The sequence below is a fragment of the Ursus americanus genome, chromosome 23 (assembly GCF_024610735.1).
Source record: "Ursus americanus isolate L20-20 chromosome 23, mUrsAme1.1.p, whole genome shotgun sequence".
Classification (NCBI taxonomy): Eukaryota; Metazoa; Chordata; class Mammalia; order Carnivora; family Ursidae; genus Ursus; species Ursus americanus.
Genome location: NC_142149.1, coordinates 32,495,422 through 32,515,285, shown reverse-complemented (window position 1 = coordinate 32,515,285; position 19,864 = coordinate 32,495,422). Strand labels below are relative to the sequence as shown.

At 37.3% G+C, this 19,864-nt stretch overlaps 1 protein-coding gene across 2 annotated transcripts in view; it reads right to left on the bottom strand.

Annotated features, from left to right (window-relative positions):
• VMP1 (vacuole membrane protein 1) overlaps window positions 1–19,864 on the bottom strand; it is a 128,675-nt gene that overhangs the window by 73,423 nt on the left and 35,388 nt on the right. For both annotated transcript variants that reach the window (XM_045773743.2, XM_087854563.1), the window contains exon 6: window positions 3–170. In XM_045773743.2, the coding sequence (XP_045629699.1) occupies window positions 3–170 (168 nt within the window). The remainder of the gene's footprint in view (window positions 1–2; window positions 171–19,864) is intronic.

Genomic DNA, 19,864 nt, shown 5'->3' with positions numbered 1-19,864 from the left:
ACCCACATGCAGGCCTCAATCCTAACTTTTGAGATGATGCTCCACAAAGAAATGGTTCCTTCAATGCCCTCTTCATCTGGACAAATAATCTGATCAGGATAGGGTGGTTCGGGGAAATTAACTGAATTGCATTCATAAGCAGCTAATGTAACTGAAGCTATATGTGGACCCTATAAAACAAATATGAGAAACCTCTGATGAGAAATACTAAGGCAAAAAGAATTATCAATACACATGTCATTTGAACAGTATCTTAATTACTATACGTAAACAGAAAAATCTTAGCTTTTATTTATTTGTTTTTATTGTGGGGGGGGCAAAGGAAGAGGAAGAGACAGAATCTTAAGCGGCTCCACACCCAGCATGAAGCCCAACACAGGGTTCAATCTCACGAATGAGATCATGACCTGAGCTGATATCAGGAGACAGATGTTTAACTGATTGAGATACCTAGGCAACCCGAAAAATCTTAGCTTTTAAACAACAGGAATCTATCTAACTAAATATTTCAAGTTGCAGTTGGTAATTTGAAAAAATAATACTTCTCAGAATTTCTTCCTGGCTTGCTTTTTTTAAAAAAATTCAGATTTACTGAGGTATAATTTACATATAGTAAGAGTCACTATTTTTCTGTCTGTAGTTCAAAGAATTTTGACAAATATATTCAACTTTATAATCACAACCAATCAAGATATAGAACATTTCCATTGCTACAAATAGTTCCCTGGTGTCCTTTTGTAATCAATCTCCTCCCCCAACACCAGCCCCTAGAAACCATATAATTTCTGGCTTTATTCTGATTTTATTTATCTATATTCTCATTTGTAAGAATGTTATAGCCTATGATAAAAACTTCCCGTGCCCTACTCTGTTAGGCATAATTTGAGAATACCACTTTTTGTCCTTACTTAAAAACAGTTGGTGAAGTAACTACCTCACTTAACTTCCCCAAAGATAACAGCTTCTAAAACAAAACATAAGTGTGGAACCAATATCAGTGAGTTTTTCTTTTCTTTTTTTTAAAGATTTTATTTATTTATTTGAAAGAGAGAGAATGTGAGAGAGAGAGAGAGATCAGGAGCAGTGGGAGGGGTAGAAGGAGAAGGAGACTCCATGATAAGCAGGGAGCCCAATGGGGGACTCCATCCCAGGACCCTGGGATCATGACCTGAGCCGAAGGCAGACGCTTAACCAACTAGCCATCCAGGTGCCCGAATTTTTCTTTTAAAGCAAATTTTTCTATGGAAGCTTTTATGTTGCTGTGCACCTTTATTTTAAAGTAGTACAAAAACTAATAATAATCACACTGGTTAAAATGGGTTAATATTAGATGTGTGATAAAGGCTTCAATACAATCGTTCCCAAGTACACATGTATGCCAAGGTGAGGGGTCTGCATAAGAACCAAGTAGGGAGTTTACTAACAATATAAATTCCTGGGGCACCTGGGTGGCTGTCAGTTAAGTGTCCGCCTTCGGCTCAGGTCATGATCCTGGAGTGCTGGGACTGAGCCCCATATCAGGTTCCCACCTTAGCAGGGAGTCTGCTTCTCCCTCTGCTCCTCTCCCAGCTCATGCTCTCTGTCTCTCAAATAAATAAAATCTTTAAAATACATATATATATATAAATAAATTCTTGGGTCCCCTATGCATAGATTTATTCAACAGGTGGGGATGGGAACCTGTATGTTTCAAACAAGCTCCTTTAGAATTTCAAATAGGTTAGGTCTAGTAGGCTAGGTTTAGGAACCATTGGGAGAATAGTAAATTAAGGGTCAGAAATTAAACAACCTTGGACAAAGTCACTTAACCTTTCTGGGCCTCAGTTTACTCTTCTGCAAGGCAAAAGAATTAGACTCATAGTTTTATCCAGCTCCAAAATTAAGAAACTCCAAATATAATCAAATATGTGAATAAAATCTAACAATAATTTCCAAAGTTCTCATGAGATGTCAGAGCTAAACCCTGGACATCCTTAACGTGTTGCTCTAACACACAAGGGTAAAGCATACTGTAGATATAGTGGCCGTAGCATAACTTCTAGAGCCAGATGTTCTGGTTCAGGTTCTGGCCTCTGCCATTTACTGAGTCTTGCAATCTATGAAATGGAAATCATCAAATACCTTCAGAACCTACATTCTGGGGATACTGTAAGGTTTAAATCAGTCAACTCATATAAAGTACTCAGATTAGAATAAGCCCTCAAAATGTATTAGCCATTAGTTATTATGAAGAAAAATACTACATATGTAGAATAAAATTTTGTAGGATAATAAATAAAATATATTAAATATTTAAAGTTGCACATTATAAATAATATATAAAATTATGTTATATACATGCTTTTATGTATATAACGCTCTCTATACACATACACACACAGTTTCTATATATAAGAGAGCCTTTTTAAATCATAAGGTAAAAGAATTGTGGTTCAGGGGCCCCTGGTTGGCTCAGTAGGTTAAGGGTCTGACTTTGGCTCAGGTCATGATCTCAGGGTCGTGAGATCCAGCCCAGTGTCAGGCTCCACACTCAGCGCAGAGTCTGCTTAAGATTCTCTCTCTTGGGTGGGGGACTGGGATAGGCCGGTGGTGGGTATTAAGGAGGGCACGTATTGCATGGAGCACTGGGTGTTATATGCAAACAATGAATCATGGAACACTACATCGAAAACTAATGATGTACTGTATGGTGACTAACATAACATAATAAAAAATTAAAAAAAAAAAGATTCTCTCTCTCCCTCTCCCTTTGCCCCTCCCCCCAACTCATGTGCTTGCACGTGCACACTCTCTCCCTCTCCCCTAATAAATTAAATAAAAAATAAATACATAAATAAAATCTTGAAATAAAAAAAAATTGTGCTTCAAAGACAAACGTGCACAGGATGCAACAATGAAGATAAAACTTTAAAGGCCTATTGCCATCAAGATAAAAGGTGATTGGGGTGCCTGGGTGGCTCAGTCAGTTAAGCATCTGACTTTGGCTCAAATCATGATCCCAGGGTCTTGGGATTGAGCCCCAAGTTGGGCTCCCAGCTCAGTGAGGAGTCTGCTTGTCCCTCTTCCTCTGACTCTCTCCCCGCTTGTGCTCTCTCTCACTACCTCTGTCGCTATCACTGTACTGTCTCTCTCTTTCAAATAAATAAATAAAATCTTAAAAAAAGATAAAAGGTGATTTAAAACAAAACTTTTTGTTGCATGTTAGTAGACAAAATATATTCATAAATCTGATCTACGTTTCTCCCTATATGCAACTGGCATTATGTGCTCAAATAAAATCTAAAAAATGAAGTTCTACACTTAGCACTGAGTAAATTAATTATCAGTTTTTTGGGCACCTGGATGGCTCAGTCAGTTAAGCATCTGCCTTCGGCTCAGGTCATAATCCCAGGGTCCTGGGACTGAATCCCGCTTTGGGCTCCCTGCTCAGTGGGGAATCTGCTTCTCCTTCTACCCTCCTCCCCTGCTCGTGAGCTCTTTCTCTTTCACTCTCAAATAAATAAATAAATAAAATCTTTAAAAAAATTATTGTTTTTTTCTGGACCAAAAAATTCTATGTGAATTTTTAGTCTCTTCATCTTTTTCCTGAGTTTTAATTCACAGAAATCCATAAAGTGATACTTACATTTAAAAAATAATTACATAAATGCTTTTGATCATATTTTCCTTAAAAATTATGATTAACCATGAAATTCACAACTTCTTCTTTGAATACTATATGCAAAAGAGATTTCACAGTTGGGGGGAAAATTACCTCTTTGTGATACTTAAAAAAAAAGTTTAAAGTTTGTGGAATTCACAATAATTAAATTACTGAAAAATTTCTTACTGCACACAAAGCTAAGTATCAGATGCTATTTAAAAAACATTGTAATTTCTATCTGTAATGTTTGAAAACACAAAAGAAAAATGTGATACAAGTAAAACAGAAGAAATTCAAGAGTTTGTCCACAATACCCCCACACAACTGTCCCCTGTAAGATGTAGGAACCATCTACACCTCAACTCTAGAAATGAACTCTCAGTGAACAAAAATTAAACGGTCCTGGATGCTAAACTAAGATTTCTGGGATACATAGGAAAGAAAAAACTACATTTCTATTCTAGAAATATAGATAAAATATGTACCTCAACAGATCAAACGCATTATCCAACAAGATAAAAGACTTATTCATAGTTTCAATTTTAAGTAATTCTAAAAAGGGAAAATTTCCGCAATCTGATGAGAATTTTTTCCCTAAAGAAAGGACAGTTCATTCACACAACTAAACTGATATATACTTTCCATAACCGCACTAATAAGTCATGATTACTCAGCCTTAGAGCAGATGTGGTGGTTCCCAGCAAAATGGACACAAATAACTCAGCATCTTGTCCTTTGTTCATTCTCAAGAGCCCGTTTAGTCTGTACCTTGACATTTTAGCTTAAATCATGCTAACTATAAGAAACCTCACAAGTTCTTTTCAACATTATAGGTTGATGGTTCCTAAATGTAACTGAGTTGATTGAAATAAATATTAGTTTACAGAAAAAAATCCAAATGCCAAAACTAAAAAATGGTTTTGATTAAAATAATTTTAAAAGTTACACATATTCAAACTATTTTTTAGGTTTATTTTCAAAACCTACAAGTCCCAGTGCAATGTATCAAATATTAAAGAATCATATTTTAACTATACTAAATGAAAAAACAAGGGATAAAGACAAACAGCTATTGTATAAGTAGAAAAGGCTATCTGGACAGAACCACCATGAAACATATTTAAAAAAACCCACAATGCACTGAGCAGGAGTTTACAGCTGTCCTGGGAGTATGCAGGTATTGATATGTATGGGTTAGAGGCCTGGCCTTTGGTTGGGGGGGTTTTCTGTCTCAGATCATGAATTAAATGGACAGACTTTTACATCTACAGTAATCTAGAAAACTGGACAAAACATATGGAACAAATCTTTTCAGGCATTGTACCACAGGCAGTACATGATTTCTGACTGCTAAGAGAAGGGATATAAATGAGGAAACCCTATGATGACTCTCGCTTTTCACTTGTAGACACATTTCATGTCTATAGCAAAATCCAAAGAGAAAGAGCTCAAGCAAAGCATGGTGGTCTTGGGACACCTGGCTGGCTCAGTATGAAGACTCGTGAGTTTGAGCCCCACACTGGGTATAGAGATTACTAAAAATAACAAACAAAAAAAAAGCATGGCGATCTGGCTGAGTTCAGAAGTAAATCTGAGTTTAGGGAGGCTGAGAAGTTGAAATCTGTGGGACAGAATACTAATGAAGAGGGAGCTATACAGAGAAAAGAACTCTATAAATATACACAAGGTCCCCTTGAGACTTTGACATACAAAGCTAAATTGCAGGCTAGGGTGAGATTCCATTAGGTTAGGCAAAGTCCAAGTAGTGGGAAAACAACTAACAGGGAGTTATAAGCTAAACAATCCTAGAGTTCACACAGGACTAGGAAACACTTGCACTTCAACCAGCTAAAGTGGAGAGACAGAATTCAGGGAAGACCTTGGAAGGAGCCTAGAGTAACAGTTACTCCAGACAGGCCATGTTGTTTTTAAAAACCCTTAACAGATCAAGCTGATCCACAGGTAACTTAACTGCCCACCAAAACAAAACAAAACAAACAAACAAACAAAAAAAAAACTGATGCTCTGCAAAGGAAGACAATAAAATCCATACGATCAACAATATAATACATGTCCAACATCTAATAAGAAACAACTATATCTGTGAAGCATGAAAATATGATGCATAACCAGAAGAAACATTAGTCAATAGAAACAGAAATGTCAGAGATAATGGAATTAGCAGACAAGAACCTAAAAACAGGCGCTGTTTCAGTAGGGCTGAAAATAAAATATCTGTATAGAAAAATTCATTGGCTAGATTATCAATAGATTAAACACTGCAGAAGAAAATATTAGAGAACTTGAAGACAGAGCAACAGAAAGTGTTCAAACTAAAGGATAGAGAGAGTAAAGGCTATGAAAGAAATAAACCTCGGTAACCTGTGGAATAATACCCACCAGTCTACTATACGTGTAATTGGAATCCCAGAAAGAGAGGAGAAGGTGTGTGTTGGTGGGGAGTAGTACGTGCAGAAAAATACCAGTCCATTAACTCACAGATCTAAGAAACTCAACAAACCTCAATCAAGACAAATACAAAGAAAATAAAACTTAAACCACTGAAAATCATCATAATCATAATCAAATTGCTATAACTCAATAATGATGAGAAAATCTTAAAAGAAATCTGACGGTAAAGATAAATTATCTGCAGGGAAATAAAGATAAGACTTCTCATCAGAATAATGCAAACCAGGGGCCCCTGGGTGGCTCAGCCATTAAGTGTCTGCCTTCGGCTCAGGTCATGATCCCTGGGTCCTGGGATCGAGCCCCGCATCGGGCTCCCTGCTCCATGGGAAGCCTGCTTCTCCCTCTCACACTCCCCTTGCCTGTGTTCCCTCTCTGTCTCTCTCTGTCAAATAAATAAATAAAATCTTAAAAAAAAAAAAGAATAATGCAAATCAAAAGACAATGGAATTATTTCTTTGAAGTGCTGAAAGGAAAACAAAAATCTAGAATCCAGGGAAAATATATTTAAAAAATGAAGATAACATAAAAGCATTTTCAGACAAACAAAAGCCAAAAAAATTTGTTCTACCAGATGAAAATTTTAATGTACACAAAGGAGTAAAGAGCGCTGGAAATATAAGACCTTTCTTCCTCATTAAAAATCTCTTCAAAAATGTCTACCTGTCTCAAGTAAAAACTATTGCACATGTAGAAGTAAAATATATGACAACAACACCATACAATATGGGAAGGGGAAAATAGAATATAATATTGCAAAGCAGTTATATTACATATACTAAAAAAAAATGCTCAATCCAAAAAAAGGTAGGAAAAGAAGAATAAAGAATAGGTGGGACAAATAATTTGAGGATACACTTAAACCCAACCATATTGATAACTACATTAATTATAATTGTACCAAACATACAAATGAAAAGGCAGAGAGTGTTATACTGGATTAAAAACAAGACCTCAGTACTTGCCATCTATAAGAAGCTCATTTTAAACATCAAGACCCAAAAGTAAAGGAATGAAAAAAGATAATTCATTTAAAATAATTATAAAAAATATGGAGTGGCCACATTAATAGCAGATAAAGTAGGCTTGAGTATAGGGAATATTACTAGAGGATGAATAAGGACATTTCATAATGATAAAACACTAATTCGCAGGAAAACAGAACAATTCTAAGTGTGTAGGTACCTAATAACGAAGTGTAAAACACGTAAAGCAAAAACTGACAGAACTGAAAGGACAAATAAACATCCCCAATTACAGCTGGAAATTTCAATGTACTTCTCTTATATTCATAGGTAGAAGAATTAAATTGACAACCAGTATGGCGACAGAACACTTGAACAATATGAACACTCCACCCAACAAGAGCCAAATCCATATTCTTTTCAGGAACACATGAAACACCTATCAAGACAGATTAAAAGGGGGTGCCTGGAAGGCTCAGCCATTAAGCGTCTGCCTTTGGCTCAGGTCATGATCCCAGGGTCCTGGGATCGAGCCCCACATCTGGCTCCCTTCTCCACGGGAAGCCTGCTTCTCCCTCTCACACTCCCCTTGCTTGTGTTCCGTCTCTTGCTGTCTCTGTCAAATAAATAAATAAAATCTTAAAAAAAAATAGATTATATGATGTGATACAAAATGAGTCTCAGTGCATTTAAAAAAACGTGCCATGCAGAAAGGTAAAGATCAATACAAGAAACGCTACCCAAGGGAAAGTGACAAGTGAAGGTCCTTGAAGGTTAATTTCTCCAGTTAAGGTCAGTATCCTTTAACCTAGGAGGTGGTAGTCAAAGGAAGCTAAACAGCTATATCCAACCCAGACTGTTATTCCCCAGCAGAGGAAGCACTACAAATTCCCTAGAGATCAAGTCACAAGTAACATTCACTAACTGTACTCCTAACTCTGAGAGTTCCTAACTAATGTCAATAGAAGTTCCTGTTAATGATAAGGAGGTTAAATTTTATGATTGCAATGAAAGGTTATACTCTCATCAAAGAGGCAGGTTTTAGGTTCGTTTTTTTGTTTTTGTTTTCTTTTTTTTTTTTTTTAATAATTCAGTATAGTCATTCTAAGTGAAGTCACCTCAGTAAGATAGTTCAGCTATTTGTGATATATCAGACATCTGGTTTTGCTTCAGTTCAAAGCCTCATATATCTAGTCTCATGAGATGTATTACATTATATTTTCCAAAGTTTTGATCATGGAATAATTTGCCTTGTCTGGGATAAATGATGTTTGCTTGGCCAGGGAATAGTACGTCTGGGTGAGAGCAAAATCATAGTTAATTTGGGGGTAAAATTTCTTATAAGAGCAGATATAGGTATTTGTGGAAAAAGCGTTTTAACTTTCAATATATTCTTTTAAGATAAATTTTATATTATATTTCTACAATTTAAACTCTTCCATGAGTAGTGTATAAAAAGTTTTAGTGAATGAAAAAAATTTAACAGTGATAATTCTGTGAGATCAATTTGTACTCTAACTTCAGGAATAGTAATATGCCAAAAGTTCTAAGACAAATTTAGAATTTAAAAAATTGTCCTAAAGAGATAAACTATCATTCCTGAAATTATATGACACAAAAATACCCTAATATGGTAGTGAAGAGAAGTTGTAAGTAGTGTCTGGATAATCATGTAGTACTATTAAAGCCCTGAATGAAGTCTTGATACTACAAACACAAATTAGGGTCTTTGTAGGGAGGGTGTGGGATATTCATGTTAACCCCTGAAAAAAATTACATTAGTAAAATGACAAACTTGTAGGTGCAATGCTGCTTCATTAAAAAAAAAAAAATGTTTTCTGCTTTTGAACTTTACTGTTGGATTTACTTGGGGGCCCTTGTTTCTTGCAGAGACATTTTTTTAAAAGGAAAAACCTAAAATGGTCATATTAGTTAATTGTTAGTCTATTCAGCTACACCTCTTTATCAACCAAGATGAAGAATATGATATCACATTAAAAGTGCACTATGTGTATGCATGAGTTTTCGTAAGGAAGATAAGGGGACAGACAGACATTCTTCCACCTTAGGCGGCTCCCTCAGAACTGATAAAACATTCCTAAAGACTAGAGTTGTTTGTACAACATCTGTAATGTCAATTCATAGCCTAATCCATCATCCATACACAGAAGTCAAGTGAGATCCCAAAGGCAAAATTTCCAATTAGTTTTGTCTGGAAACTTTAGGGCAAAGGTAATAAAATCATGAATCCTGTGCTGATTCACTGGGAAAACATTTGTTTGCCACACTCCTTCACTAAGGAACAAAAGGAGTCAGTGGTTAGTCTGGAATGTGATTCATTAGGAATATCTGGGTGATAAATAAATGAAAGGAGATGACAAATGGTTGTCTGTACAACTTGCAAAACCTTTGTTTTCTTTAAGTCCGACTTTTAGGGGACTTTAAAAATGCTTTTGCAAACAGGAATTCTACTTCTCAAATTCTTTTAATCATTGCTTTTCTCATCATAGTCAGAAAACAACTTACTTAAGGTTATGGTGTACAGCAAATCATTCTAGAAGGCTACAGCATAAAACTATTAATTCCAAATGGGCACTGAAAAGTTTAACTATTGTTTATATTATTTTTGTGAGGACGGTCCCAAGTTTACAAATTAAGCCTCTGGTCCCTCTCTATAAAATGCAGTATCATATATCAGAAAGCAGTAATTTGGGCATTAATATGGGTTTGTTTTCTGAATCTGCTAGTAACTTACTAGAAATAATCAGATTTCTATCTTACATTTGTCATTTGATGAAAAGCCTAACAGTAGTACTAGTAGTAGTAGTAGTAGCAGTAGTAATGCCCACGCAGCTTAGGCAACAGCAAGAATATAGGAGATATTTTATTATTATTTTTTAAAGATTTTATTTATTTATTGGACAGAGACAGCCAGCGAGAGAGGGAACACAAGCAGGGGGAGTGGGAGAGGAAGAAGCAGGCTTCTAGCGGAGGAGCCTGATGTGGGGCTTGATCCTAGAACGCTGGGATCACGCCCTGAGCTGTAGGCAGACGCTTAACGACTGCGCCACCCAGGTGCCCCAGGAGGTTTTTTTTTTTTTTTAAGATTTATTTATTTATTTTAGAGAGACAGAGTGCCTGCATGTGCATGAGTGGGGGGAAGGGTAGAGGGAAAGAATCTTCAAGCAGACTCCTGGCTGAGCATGGGGCTTGATCTCACCACCCACGAGATCATGACCTGAGCTGAAACCAAGAGTCGGACGCTCAATCAACTGAGCCACCCAGGCGCCCCATATGACATTCTATAGTAAAAAAGTGTTATGGTGAGTATAAACCTGCTAACCAAAACAAAAAAATGTATAGTAAATTTGAAGTTCAAGCTCCCAAGTCATAAGGACATGCTGTTGAAGTCATTTTTAATATACACTGAATTAATCCATATGTTTTTCCCCCCAAGATTTTATTTTTACGTGATCTTTACACCCAATGTGGGGTTCAAATTCACAACTTTAAGATCAAGAGTTGCATACTCCACCCACTGAGCCAGCCCCACACCCCTAGACATGTTTTACTTTTCTAAACCTAAGCAATTTTTGATCATAAAGTTGATTTAAGTGTTCAGGAGAAGTGAACCACATATTTATAGAGAACTTTAAAAAGGTTATTATAAATTGTTTAAAATATATACCCAACAGGACAGATTTCAGCTAAACTGAATCTCCTCACTTTTCATTCAAGCACACATTAATAAACGGCGATTTAAGGGCAGGAAGTTATCCAGTCTATGCATACCCCTTCTGTTTTGTGAAAACCTGGCCCTATGTCCTGGAGACCTTGGTTTCTTCTTTTGATGTGGTGATACTCACAAGAGTTAATAGATGAGTCATTCCTTGGGGAAAGGCAGGGAAAAGAGCTGATCAAACCTTCATCAAAAAAAGTACAAACAGAACTTTTCTAAGAAGGGCCTGTTTGGTCTTCCCGCAAGAGCCCTGAATCACTGCATACTTACAGACGAGAGTCATTATACCTATACAGAGCAGTATCAAGTTATACAAGAATCCTACTTTTGCCAATGTCTTCCCTGTTTTTTTTTTTTCCTCTTACAGAGGAATAAACAGGTGAGCAATGAAGCAATAATCAGAAGTCAAGCAGGAAAAAAAGTAAAAAGGTTGGCTGACAATTTTTTAGAAGAATTATTCTACCTCATAGCATTAAACTATTACTATAATATTTCTTTTGCTGAACCTACTTCACTATTTCAATCCATACCCATGCAGTTTTCCAAGTAACATTTACTTTAGCATTAAACAGTCACAAAGTATAAGAAATGTCTACATTTAAGGAAAAAACAGCTTTTTAATAGCACACTATAAAGTACTATATACATACTATAAAGCACTTGTTCATTAAAGGAAACAGGGCACTATATACAGAAGGGTTCTATAAATATGCAATTGCAATCAAGAGGTCAGATTTTTTAAATGTATAATTTTTACCACATACTTTAGTGATGAAATAATCCTAAAATTTAAAGCAGAAACAGGCCTCTGAATCTTAAACATAGGCAAGTATCTCACAATTAACTTTCTTTATATTTATTTTATAATAAAGAGAAAAAATTTTTTTCTATTACAATGGTCATCTTAAACAAATGACTCAATACTATTCAGATGATAACACCTTGATGTTATAGCTTCTAATAAAACCTGATCTATTTCACAACAGAATAAATTGTTCTAAAGCTTTTCTACATCCCAACTGCATCTAGACAAGGCATTTCTAATGTTTTCGATATGTGAATATCTCTCCCCTTCTGATCTCCAAAGGTGAGGGAATTCGATGGTTAAGATATATACAAAATTGGAGCGCCTGGATGGCTCAGTTGTTAAGCATCTGCCTTCGGCTCAGGGCGTGATCCCGGGGTCCTGGGATCGAGCCCTGCTTCAGGCTCCTCTACTGGGAGCCGGCTTCTCCTTCTCCCACTCCCCCTGCTTGTGTTCCCTTTCTTGCTGGCTGTCTTTCTCTCTGTCCAATAAATAAATAAAATCTTTAAATATACACACACACACACACACACACACACAAAATATATCCAAAGGGTGTGCCTGGGTAGTTCAGTTGGCTAAGTGTCTGACTTCAGCTCACATCATGATCTCACGGTCCTGGGATGGAGCCTGTGTTGGGTTCCCCCGCTCAGCAGGGAGTCTGCTTGTCCCTCTGCACCTCCTCTGCTCGTGCTCTCTCTCAAATAAATAAATAAAATCTTAAACACACACACACACACACACACACACACACCCCAAAGGGGAAAGTTATCTGTAAAATATATTCAGCCTTCTATTTATAGCTCAATATTTGGGTGCCTTTTACCATTACTGTTGATACTGTTCCCATTAGACTATCTTTTTCTAGGAGCGGGGTTTATTTGAAAGGAACATAGGGTTTGATAAAGCTTTGTCCAGGAAACTGCTCCACCTAGTGTCAAGCCTGTTCACATATTACATTATTTGAGACGTAAATTCTTGCCAAAGGACTCATTCTCTTTGTTATTGTTAAACAGAATAGACTTAATAAATCAGAAATGGCACTTATACTTTACAAATGGCTCTTTAATCATATGCTTGTCTTGTAACTTGGTGACTACTAATGTACGTGCGTATAAGGAGCATGCCTAAGATATATTCCTCATTATCAAGTACCAAAGTTCCTGTTTATGTTAACCTGGTTGTTTACAGGATTATGAATCATATTTTTCTAGTAATGGGAAGTAATTCTAAGGTGGCTACTGAAATAACCCATCAGTTCTCCCAACTGTTTATAACAATCCAAACTTAATCCATAAATTACTTACTTTTCAAAATGACTGCAATGTTGTAAAAACCAGTATTTAATAACTGCACACACATCAATGATTACAATATGAAACTAGAATTAAATCTTGCCGTCATCAGGCAGCTCATTTGAAATAAATTCTCCCACTTTCCTCTTCACGCAAAGTTGGTTTATTTTCCCTTGATGGTTTTCTAGACCATCCAAGCATTTGCACAACTATATTCTCTTATAAAACATCATGTTAAGTCTAATGTTCTGACCTGGAAGACAGAAGTGATAATTCTTTTTTTTTTTTTTGGCAAAGGGATGAGTCAAACACATGTGTCCTGTAAAGATCCTTAGAAGGTGGCTAGGTCACTAAGGCTCTCAAACTCAATATGCTTCTTCTAACGTACTACTGTCACCCTGTGAGTTAGAACAAGGTTTAGCACACTGCAGCCTGCAGATCAAATGTAGTCAGGCCATCTGTTTTTGTGAATAAAGGTTGACTAGAAAACAGTCTCATTCTTTTACACACTGTCCTTGTGTGCTTTCTCATTGCAATGATAGATCTGAGGAGTTGAAAGAGAGACTATACGACCTAAGAGATTTACTATCTGGCTCTTTGCAGTAAAAATGCTGACCACTGGGCTGTCTAGCCCTGGGTCAGACCATTATTAAGGTGGAAATTTTGATTCATCCAAACAGAGATGCATCAAAGAAGTTAACATCAGCAACATTACCTTCATTAATCTGTTGTTTTTACTGGGCACAATTTCTACAAGTAAATAAGCATTCCTAGATCACTCATATTCTAATCTTCTGAAAGGAAACCCGCTACATGCTTGTTAAGATTAAAACAGATTTGTTAATGGATTTCTGGAAATGAATATCCAAAAGAAGAGTGCTTAGAAGACGCAATCTGAGAAAAACCTGCCAGCTACAGAAGGCTTTTTACATCTGATCTACTTATAAGAAAACATGAGTAAAGTAAATGAATGAAATCAGTAGCCTGCACTACTTGCCAGGGAAAATTTGCTCATGAAATAGACATTACACAAAGGAACAAAAAATGCCTGCATTAGAAATAAAATCAGTGCTCCCTTAATTTTTTTTAAAGTATTTTATTTATTTATTTGAGAGACAGAAAGAGAGAGAGTGCACAAGCAGTTGATAAGCGGCAGGCAGGGGGAGAGGGAGAAGCAGGCTCCCCGCTGAGCCGAGAGCCCAATGTGGGGCTTGATCCCAGGACACTGGGATCATGACCTGAGCCAAAGGCAGCTGCTTAAGTGACTGAGCCACCCAGGCACCCCTACAAATGCTACTTAATCTCTAAATTGTTATTTAGTAAGGATACTTTTCTTATCAAAAAATGACATAGCTTACTATACAGACATACCAGGGATCATAAGCATGCTCATATGCACTAAATAAAAAACAATCACATTTTAAGTCATTCATTGTGCCTGGTGTTTATCTAAATTTAGGTAAATTAAATGCAAAGAACATATTACAGTGTTGTTTATAAAGCAGAGAATAAATGTAGTTTTATTTGCTGGGGAAATAAAGAGGCTGTAGTGATGTTCAATATAAAACCATTATGCAAAATAAGAAAAAGCCATATAAAGATTAGGTCATTTTCATCAATAACCATAACAGTCAGATGTTAGTGACAGTTGGTTTTGTCAATAAAGGAAGTCCAATTATTCTGCCTTATTATGCACACCCCCCAGGATTTTTCAAAGATTTTATATTATATTAACTTATTCAACATATATTTATTGAACACTTAGTATGCACCAGATACTACTCTAGATACCAAGAATACAGCAGTAAGCAGGGTAGAAAAAATTCCTGTCCTTAAAGAGCTTATATTTTATTTTATATATTTGTGGTTTTTTAGGGGGAAAGGGCAGAGGAAGAAAAAGAGAGAGAATCTTAAGCAAGTTCCACGCCCAGCATGGGGCTTGATCTCACAATCCTCAGATCATGACCTGAGCCGAATGAAATTAAGAGTCAGACACTTAATCGACTGAGCCACCCAGGTGCCCCAAGAGCTTATATTTTAGAAGTGAAGCTCATACTTTAGTATCTGTATTTTATAGTATATTTAGTTTTTCTTATTTCAGCTACTTGTACTTCCATACACTATGCAATCCCTCAAATTTGAAACTCTTCCTACTGTCACTGCTTTAAATCAGGTAATTACTACCTCTCACCTGGACAGCTGCCTTCTAACTGGACTCATTTTCAGTTGCTTCTACCCTCCCAAATCTAACCTCCACATTGCTGCCAGAGTTATGCTCCTAACTACATATTAAAACTTATTTGAGGGTACCTGAAGCCTTTGCCTTCAGCTCAGGTTATGATCCCAGGGTCCTGGGATCAAAGCCCACATTGGGCTCCCTGATCAGCGGGGAGCCTGTTTCTCCCTCTCCCTCCGCTTACCCCACTTGTGCTGGATCTCTCTTTCAAATAAATAAATAAAATCTTAAAAAAAAAAAAACCCACAAAACTTGTTTGAAAAACTCTTTACAACACGTAAGACATAAACTCCCTAGTCTGATGTTCAAAGCTTTCCACAATTTGGCACCAACCTATTTTCTCACGCGGGTCTTCTTTCCATTTCCACGATGTCTCTGCATTCACTGCTTCTCCCTCAACAAACCCATCTTCATGAACTTTTCCTATTCTTTCTCTAAGAGAATTCCTCCTTGTTTTAGGGATCCCAAAACAATTTATGAATATCACTATGAGAGTACTTACCACAACATCCTACGGCATAATTATTTATGTAATAGATATCTTCTGCTCTATATATCCAATTCCTTTTGTAATTCACATAGTATTTCAGGGTGTTTTGCACTAAGTAAATGTTCAAGCTTTCTAAAGTGAACTGAAATGAACTATTAGTGATGATTTTATGAAAGAATTCAATTTTTTGAGAATATATAAGACAACCCATTTGCTTGCAGTCTTAGTTCAAAAAAGTCTCAGAAAAATGAATGTTATCTAAATGAACTGATTTTAGGAAGCAGTTACATGCCAACTTAAAAGCACTATAGCAGGGGTGCCAGCCTGGCTTAATCAGAGGAGCACGCAACTCTGGATCTCTGGGTCATGAGTTTGAGCTCCATGTGGGGTGCAGAGATTACTTAAATAAATAAAACTTAAAATAAAATAAAATACAATTAACAATGGCAGATATTACTCATATGTACTTAGGCAAACAGACTATAATTTTTTTTCAAGATTTATTTATTTATTTGAGGGAGACAGAGAAAAGAGAGAGCGAGCGAGCACATGAGCGGGGATAAGGGGCAGAAGGAGAGAATATCCATGCAGAGTCCCGCAGAGCTGGAGCCTGACATGGGTCTCAATCTCACAACCCAGGGCTTGATCTCACAACCCATGAGATCAGGACCTGAGTTGAAAACAAGAGTCAGATGCTTAACCAACTGAGCCACCCAGGTGCCCCCAAACTATAAAATTCTAAAAGAGTATATGTATAAAACAGAATATTTAAGTATAGGATATATAGAAAAGTACATTATGCATATATCCTAATGAATTATTATAGCACAAGTATCCTCTACCCAAATCAAGAAACAGAAACACACAATAAAGGGACATATTCTGTTGGTGGTCAAGACTGATTATAAAGCTACTGCAATGAAAACTTTTTTTCAATTGGTTTGTCAATTTCTACAAAGTTTTGACTGATATTGCACTGATTTTGTAGATTAAAACTGGGAGGGGTGCCTGGGTGGCTCAGTCATTAAGCGTCTGCCTTCAGCTCAGGGTGTGATCCCGGAATCCTGGGATCGAGCCCCGCATCGGGCTCCCTGCTCCGCTGGGAGCCTGCTTCATCCTCTCCCACTCCCCCTGCTTGTGTTCCCTCTCTCGCTGGCTGTCTCTTTAAAAAAAAAAAAAAAAACGGGCGAACTCACAGCCTTGCAATACTGTATCTTTTAATCTGTGAACATGATACACTCCTTCTTTTATCTGTATCTTTCTGCTTCCAATAATATTTTACAATTTATGTAGAGGCCAACCACATCTTTTATTAAATTTATTCTTAGATTTTTTCTTTTTAAAAAAATGCTATTATAAATGGTACCTTCTAAAAAATTTCACTTTCTAAATGTTTACTATATATATAAAAACGCAAGTGTTATATATGTGTTGACCTTGCATCCAACAATTATACTACATACACTCCCCCAATGATTTTCCAGATTTGTGGAAGTTATCTCCTCTCTGTAGTCCTGCCAAATTTTGCTTTTTATTTATTTTTATTCTTTAAAGTAAGCTCTATGCCCAGTGGGGGACTTGAACTCATGACCCTGAGATCAAGTCACATGCTCTACAGACTGAGCCACAGAGGTGCCCCAAGTTTTTTTAATATTTTGAGTATATATTATTAAACAAATACAAATTTATAACTGTTATATCTTCCTGGTGAATTGAATCTTTTATTATTAAGAATGGATGCATTCTGGGGCACCTGGATGGCTCAGTTGGTTAGGTGTCTGCATTTTAGCTCAGGTCATGATCCCAGGGTCCTGGGATTGAGCCCTGCATTAGGCTACCTGCTCAGCAGGGAATCTGCTTGTCCCTCTCCCTCTGCCTTCCCGACCCCGACTCGTGCTCTAACGACTACATAAAATCTTAAAAAAAGAAAAAAATGGATGAATTCCAGGGGTCCCTGAGTGGCTCAGTCCTTTAAGCATCCAACTTTTTATGTTTCTTCAGAGAGGGTGACTGACCGATGGGGGGCGGAGGGGGGGGGGCAGAAGGAATGGGAAAGAGAAAATCTCAGGCAGGATCCACGTCCAGCGCAAAGCCTTATGCAGGGCTCCGTCTCATAACCCTGAGATCAGGTTTCAGACACTTAACTAAGTCACCCAGGTGCCCCAAGCATCTGATTCTTGACATCAGCTCAGGTCTTGATCTCAGGGTTGTGAGTTCGAGCCCCATGTTGGGCTCCATACTGGGTGAAGCCTACTTAAAACAGAATTAAAAAAGAAAAAAGAATGAATTCATTTTATTAACATTTCTTGCCTCATACTCTACTTTGATTTCAATATAGCTACATAAGGTTCTCCTTGGTTGACTTTGAACGGGCTCATCTTTTTCCATTCTTTTACTATTAATCTTTCTGTGTATTCATATTTTATGTATGTAGTTTGTATATAGCAAACAGTTACATTTTTTAAAAAAGATTTCATTAATTTGAGAGAGACAGAGAGAGAGAGAGAGAGGGTGAGAGAGAGAGAGCACAAGCTGGGGAGAGAGGCAGATTCCGCACTGAGCAGGGAGCCAGATGCGGGCTTGAGCTGAAGGCAGACACTTAACCAAATGAGCCACTCAGGCGCCCCCATTAAATATTTTTTTACATTTATTTGGACAACAGGAAGGAATATTTATTCCATTTATATAATTATTGATATATTTGGATTTAAATCTACCAGCAGATGCTTACTACTCATCCTGCCTGTTTTATGTTCATTTTGTCCTTCTTTGCCTTCTTGTGGCTTGGTTTTTTTCCTTTATTTTTTTTTTAAGATTTTTTTTTTTTTTTTATTCGACAGAGATAGAGACAGCCAGCGAGAGAGGGAACACAAGCAGGGGGAGTGGGAGAGAAAGAAGCAGGCTCATAGCGGAGGAGCCTGATGTGGGGCTCGATCCCATAACGCCAGGATCACGCCCTGAGCCGAAGGCAGACACCTAACCGCTGTGCCACCCAGGCGCCCCTATTTTTTTTTTAAAGTAGGCTCCCTGCACAGCATGGAGTCCAATGTAGGGCTTGAACTGACGACCCTGAGATCAAGACCTGAACTGAGATCAAGAGTCAGATGCTTAGCTGACTGAGACACCCACATGCTCTTGGCTTGGTTTTTAAAAAATTACTCAATTTTGGGGGTGCCTGGGTGGCTCAGTCAGTTAAGCCTCAGACTCTTGATTCCAGCACAGGTCATGATCTCAGGGTTGTGAGATCAAGCCCAGTGCTGAGCTCTGTGCTGGGTGCAGAGCCTGCTTAAGATTCTCTCCCACTCCCTCTGCCCCTCCCCACCGCCCACTTATACTCTCTCTCTCAAAAAAAATAAATAAATAAATAAAAATAAATTTTAAAAACTACTCAATTTTTACCTGCCCCCATTAGCTTGGTAAATACATATTTTTGTACTGCTTACCCTAAACATTTTAAGTCCTTGTTTATTACAGTATTATATAAACTAATATCTTGCCTTTAACAGGGCAATGCAAATACCTTAGAATAATCTTCAATAATTTCAATTACTACACAACTGATTTGTAGATGATGTATTTTAATTCTCTATGTATTTTAATCTCACAAGACATTATCATTACTGTCCATCTTAATTTCATTTCATCCATATATTTAGCTTTTTCTTACTTTTTATTCCTTCCTGAATCTCTGGGCTTCAATATAGAATCACTTTCCTTTGATTCAAAAAACACCTTTTGGTATTTCCTTTAGAGAATGTTTGCTAATATCTTTATTTTACAGTTCACAGGATACTTTGAGTATAGAATCTTCTGTTTTAGCTATTTTCTTTTAGTCCTTTAAAGATACCATTTCAGGGATGCTGGGATGGCATAGCTGGGTGAGCCCCTGACTCTTCGTTTTGGCTTAGGTTGTGATCTCTGGGTCATGAGATTGAGCCCCGAGTTGGGCTCAGTGCAGAGTCTGCCTGGGATTCTCCCTCCCTCCGCCTCTCCTGCTCTTGTGCTCTCTCTCTCAAATAAAAGATAAATTTTTGGGGTGCCTGGGGGGCTCAGTTGGTTAAGTGGCTGCCTTTGGCTCAGGCCAATATCCTGGGGTCCTGGGATCGAACCCTGCATCAGGTGTCCCTGCTCAGCAGGGAGTCTGCTCCTCCTGGCCCTCCCCCTGCTCATATTCTCACTTGCTCGCTCGCTCTCTAATGAATAAAGTAAAAATCTTTTTAAA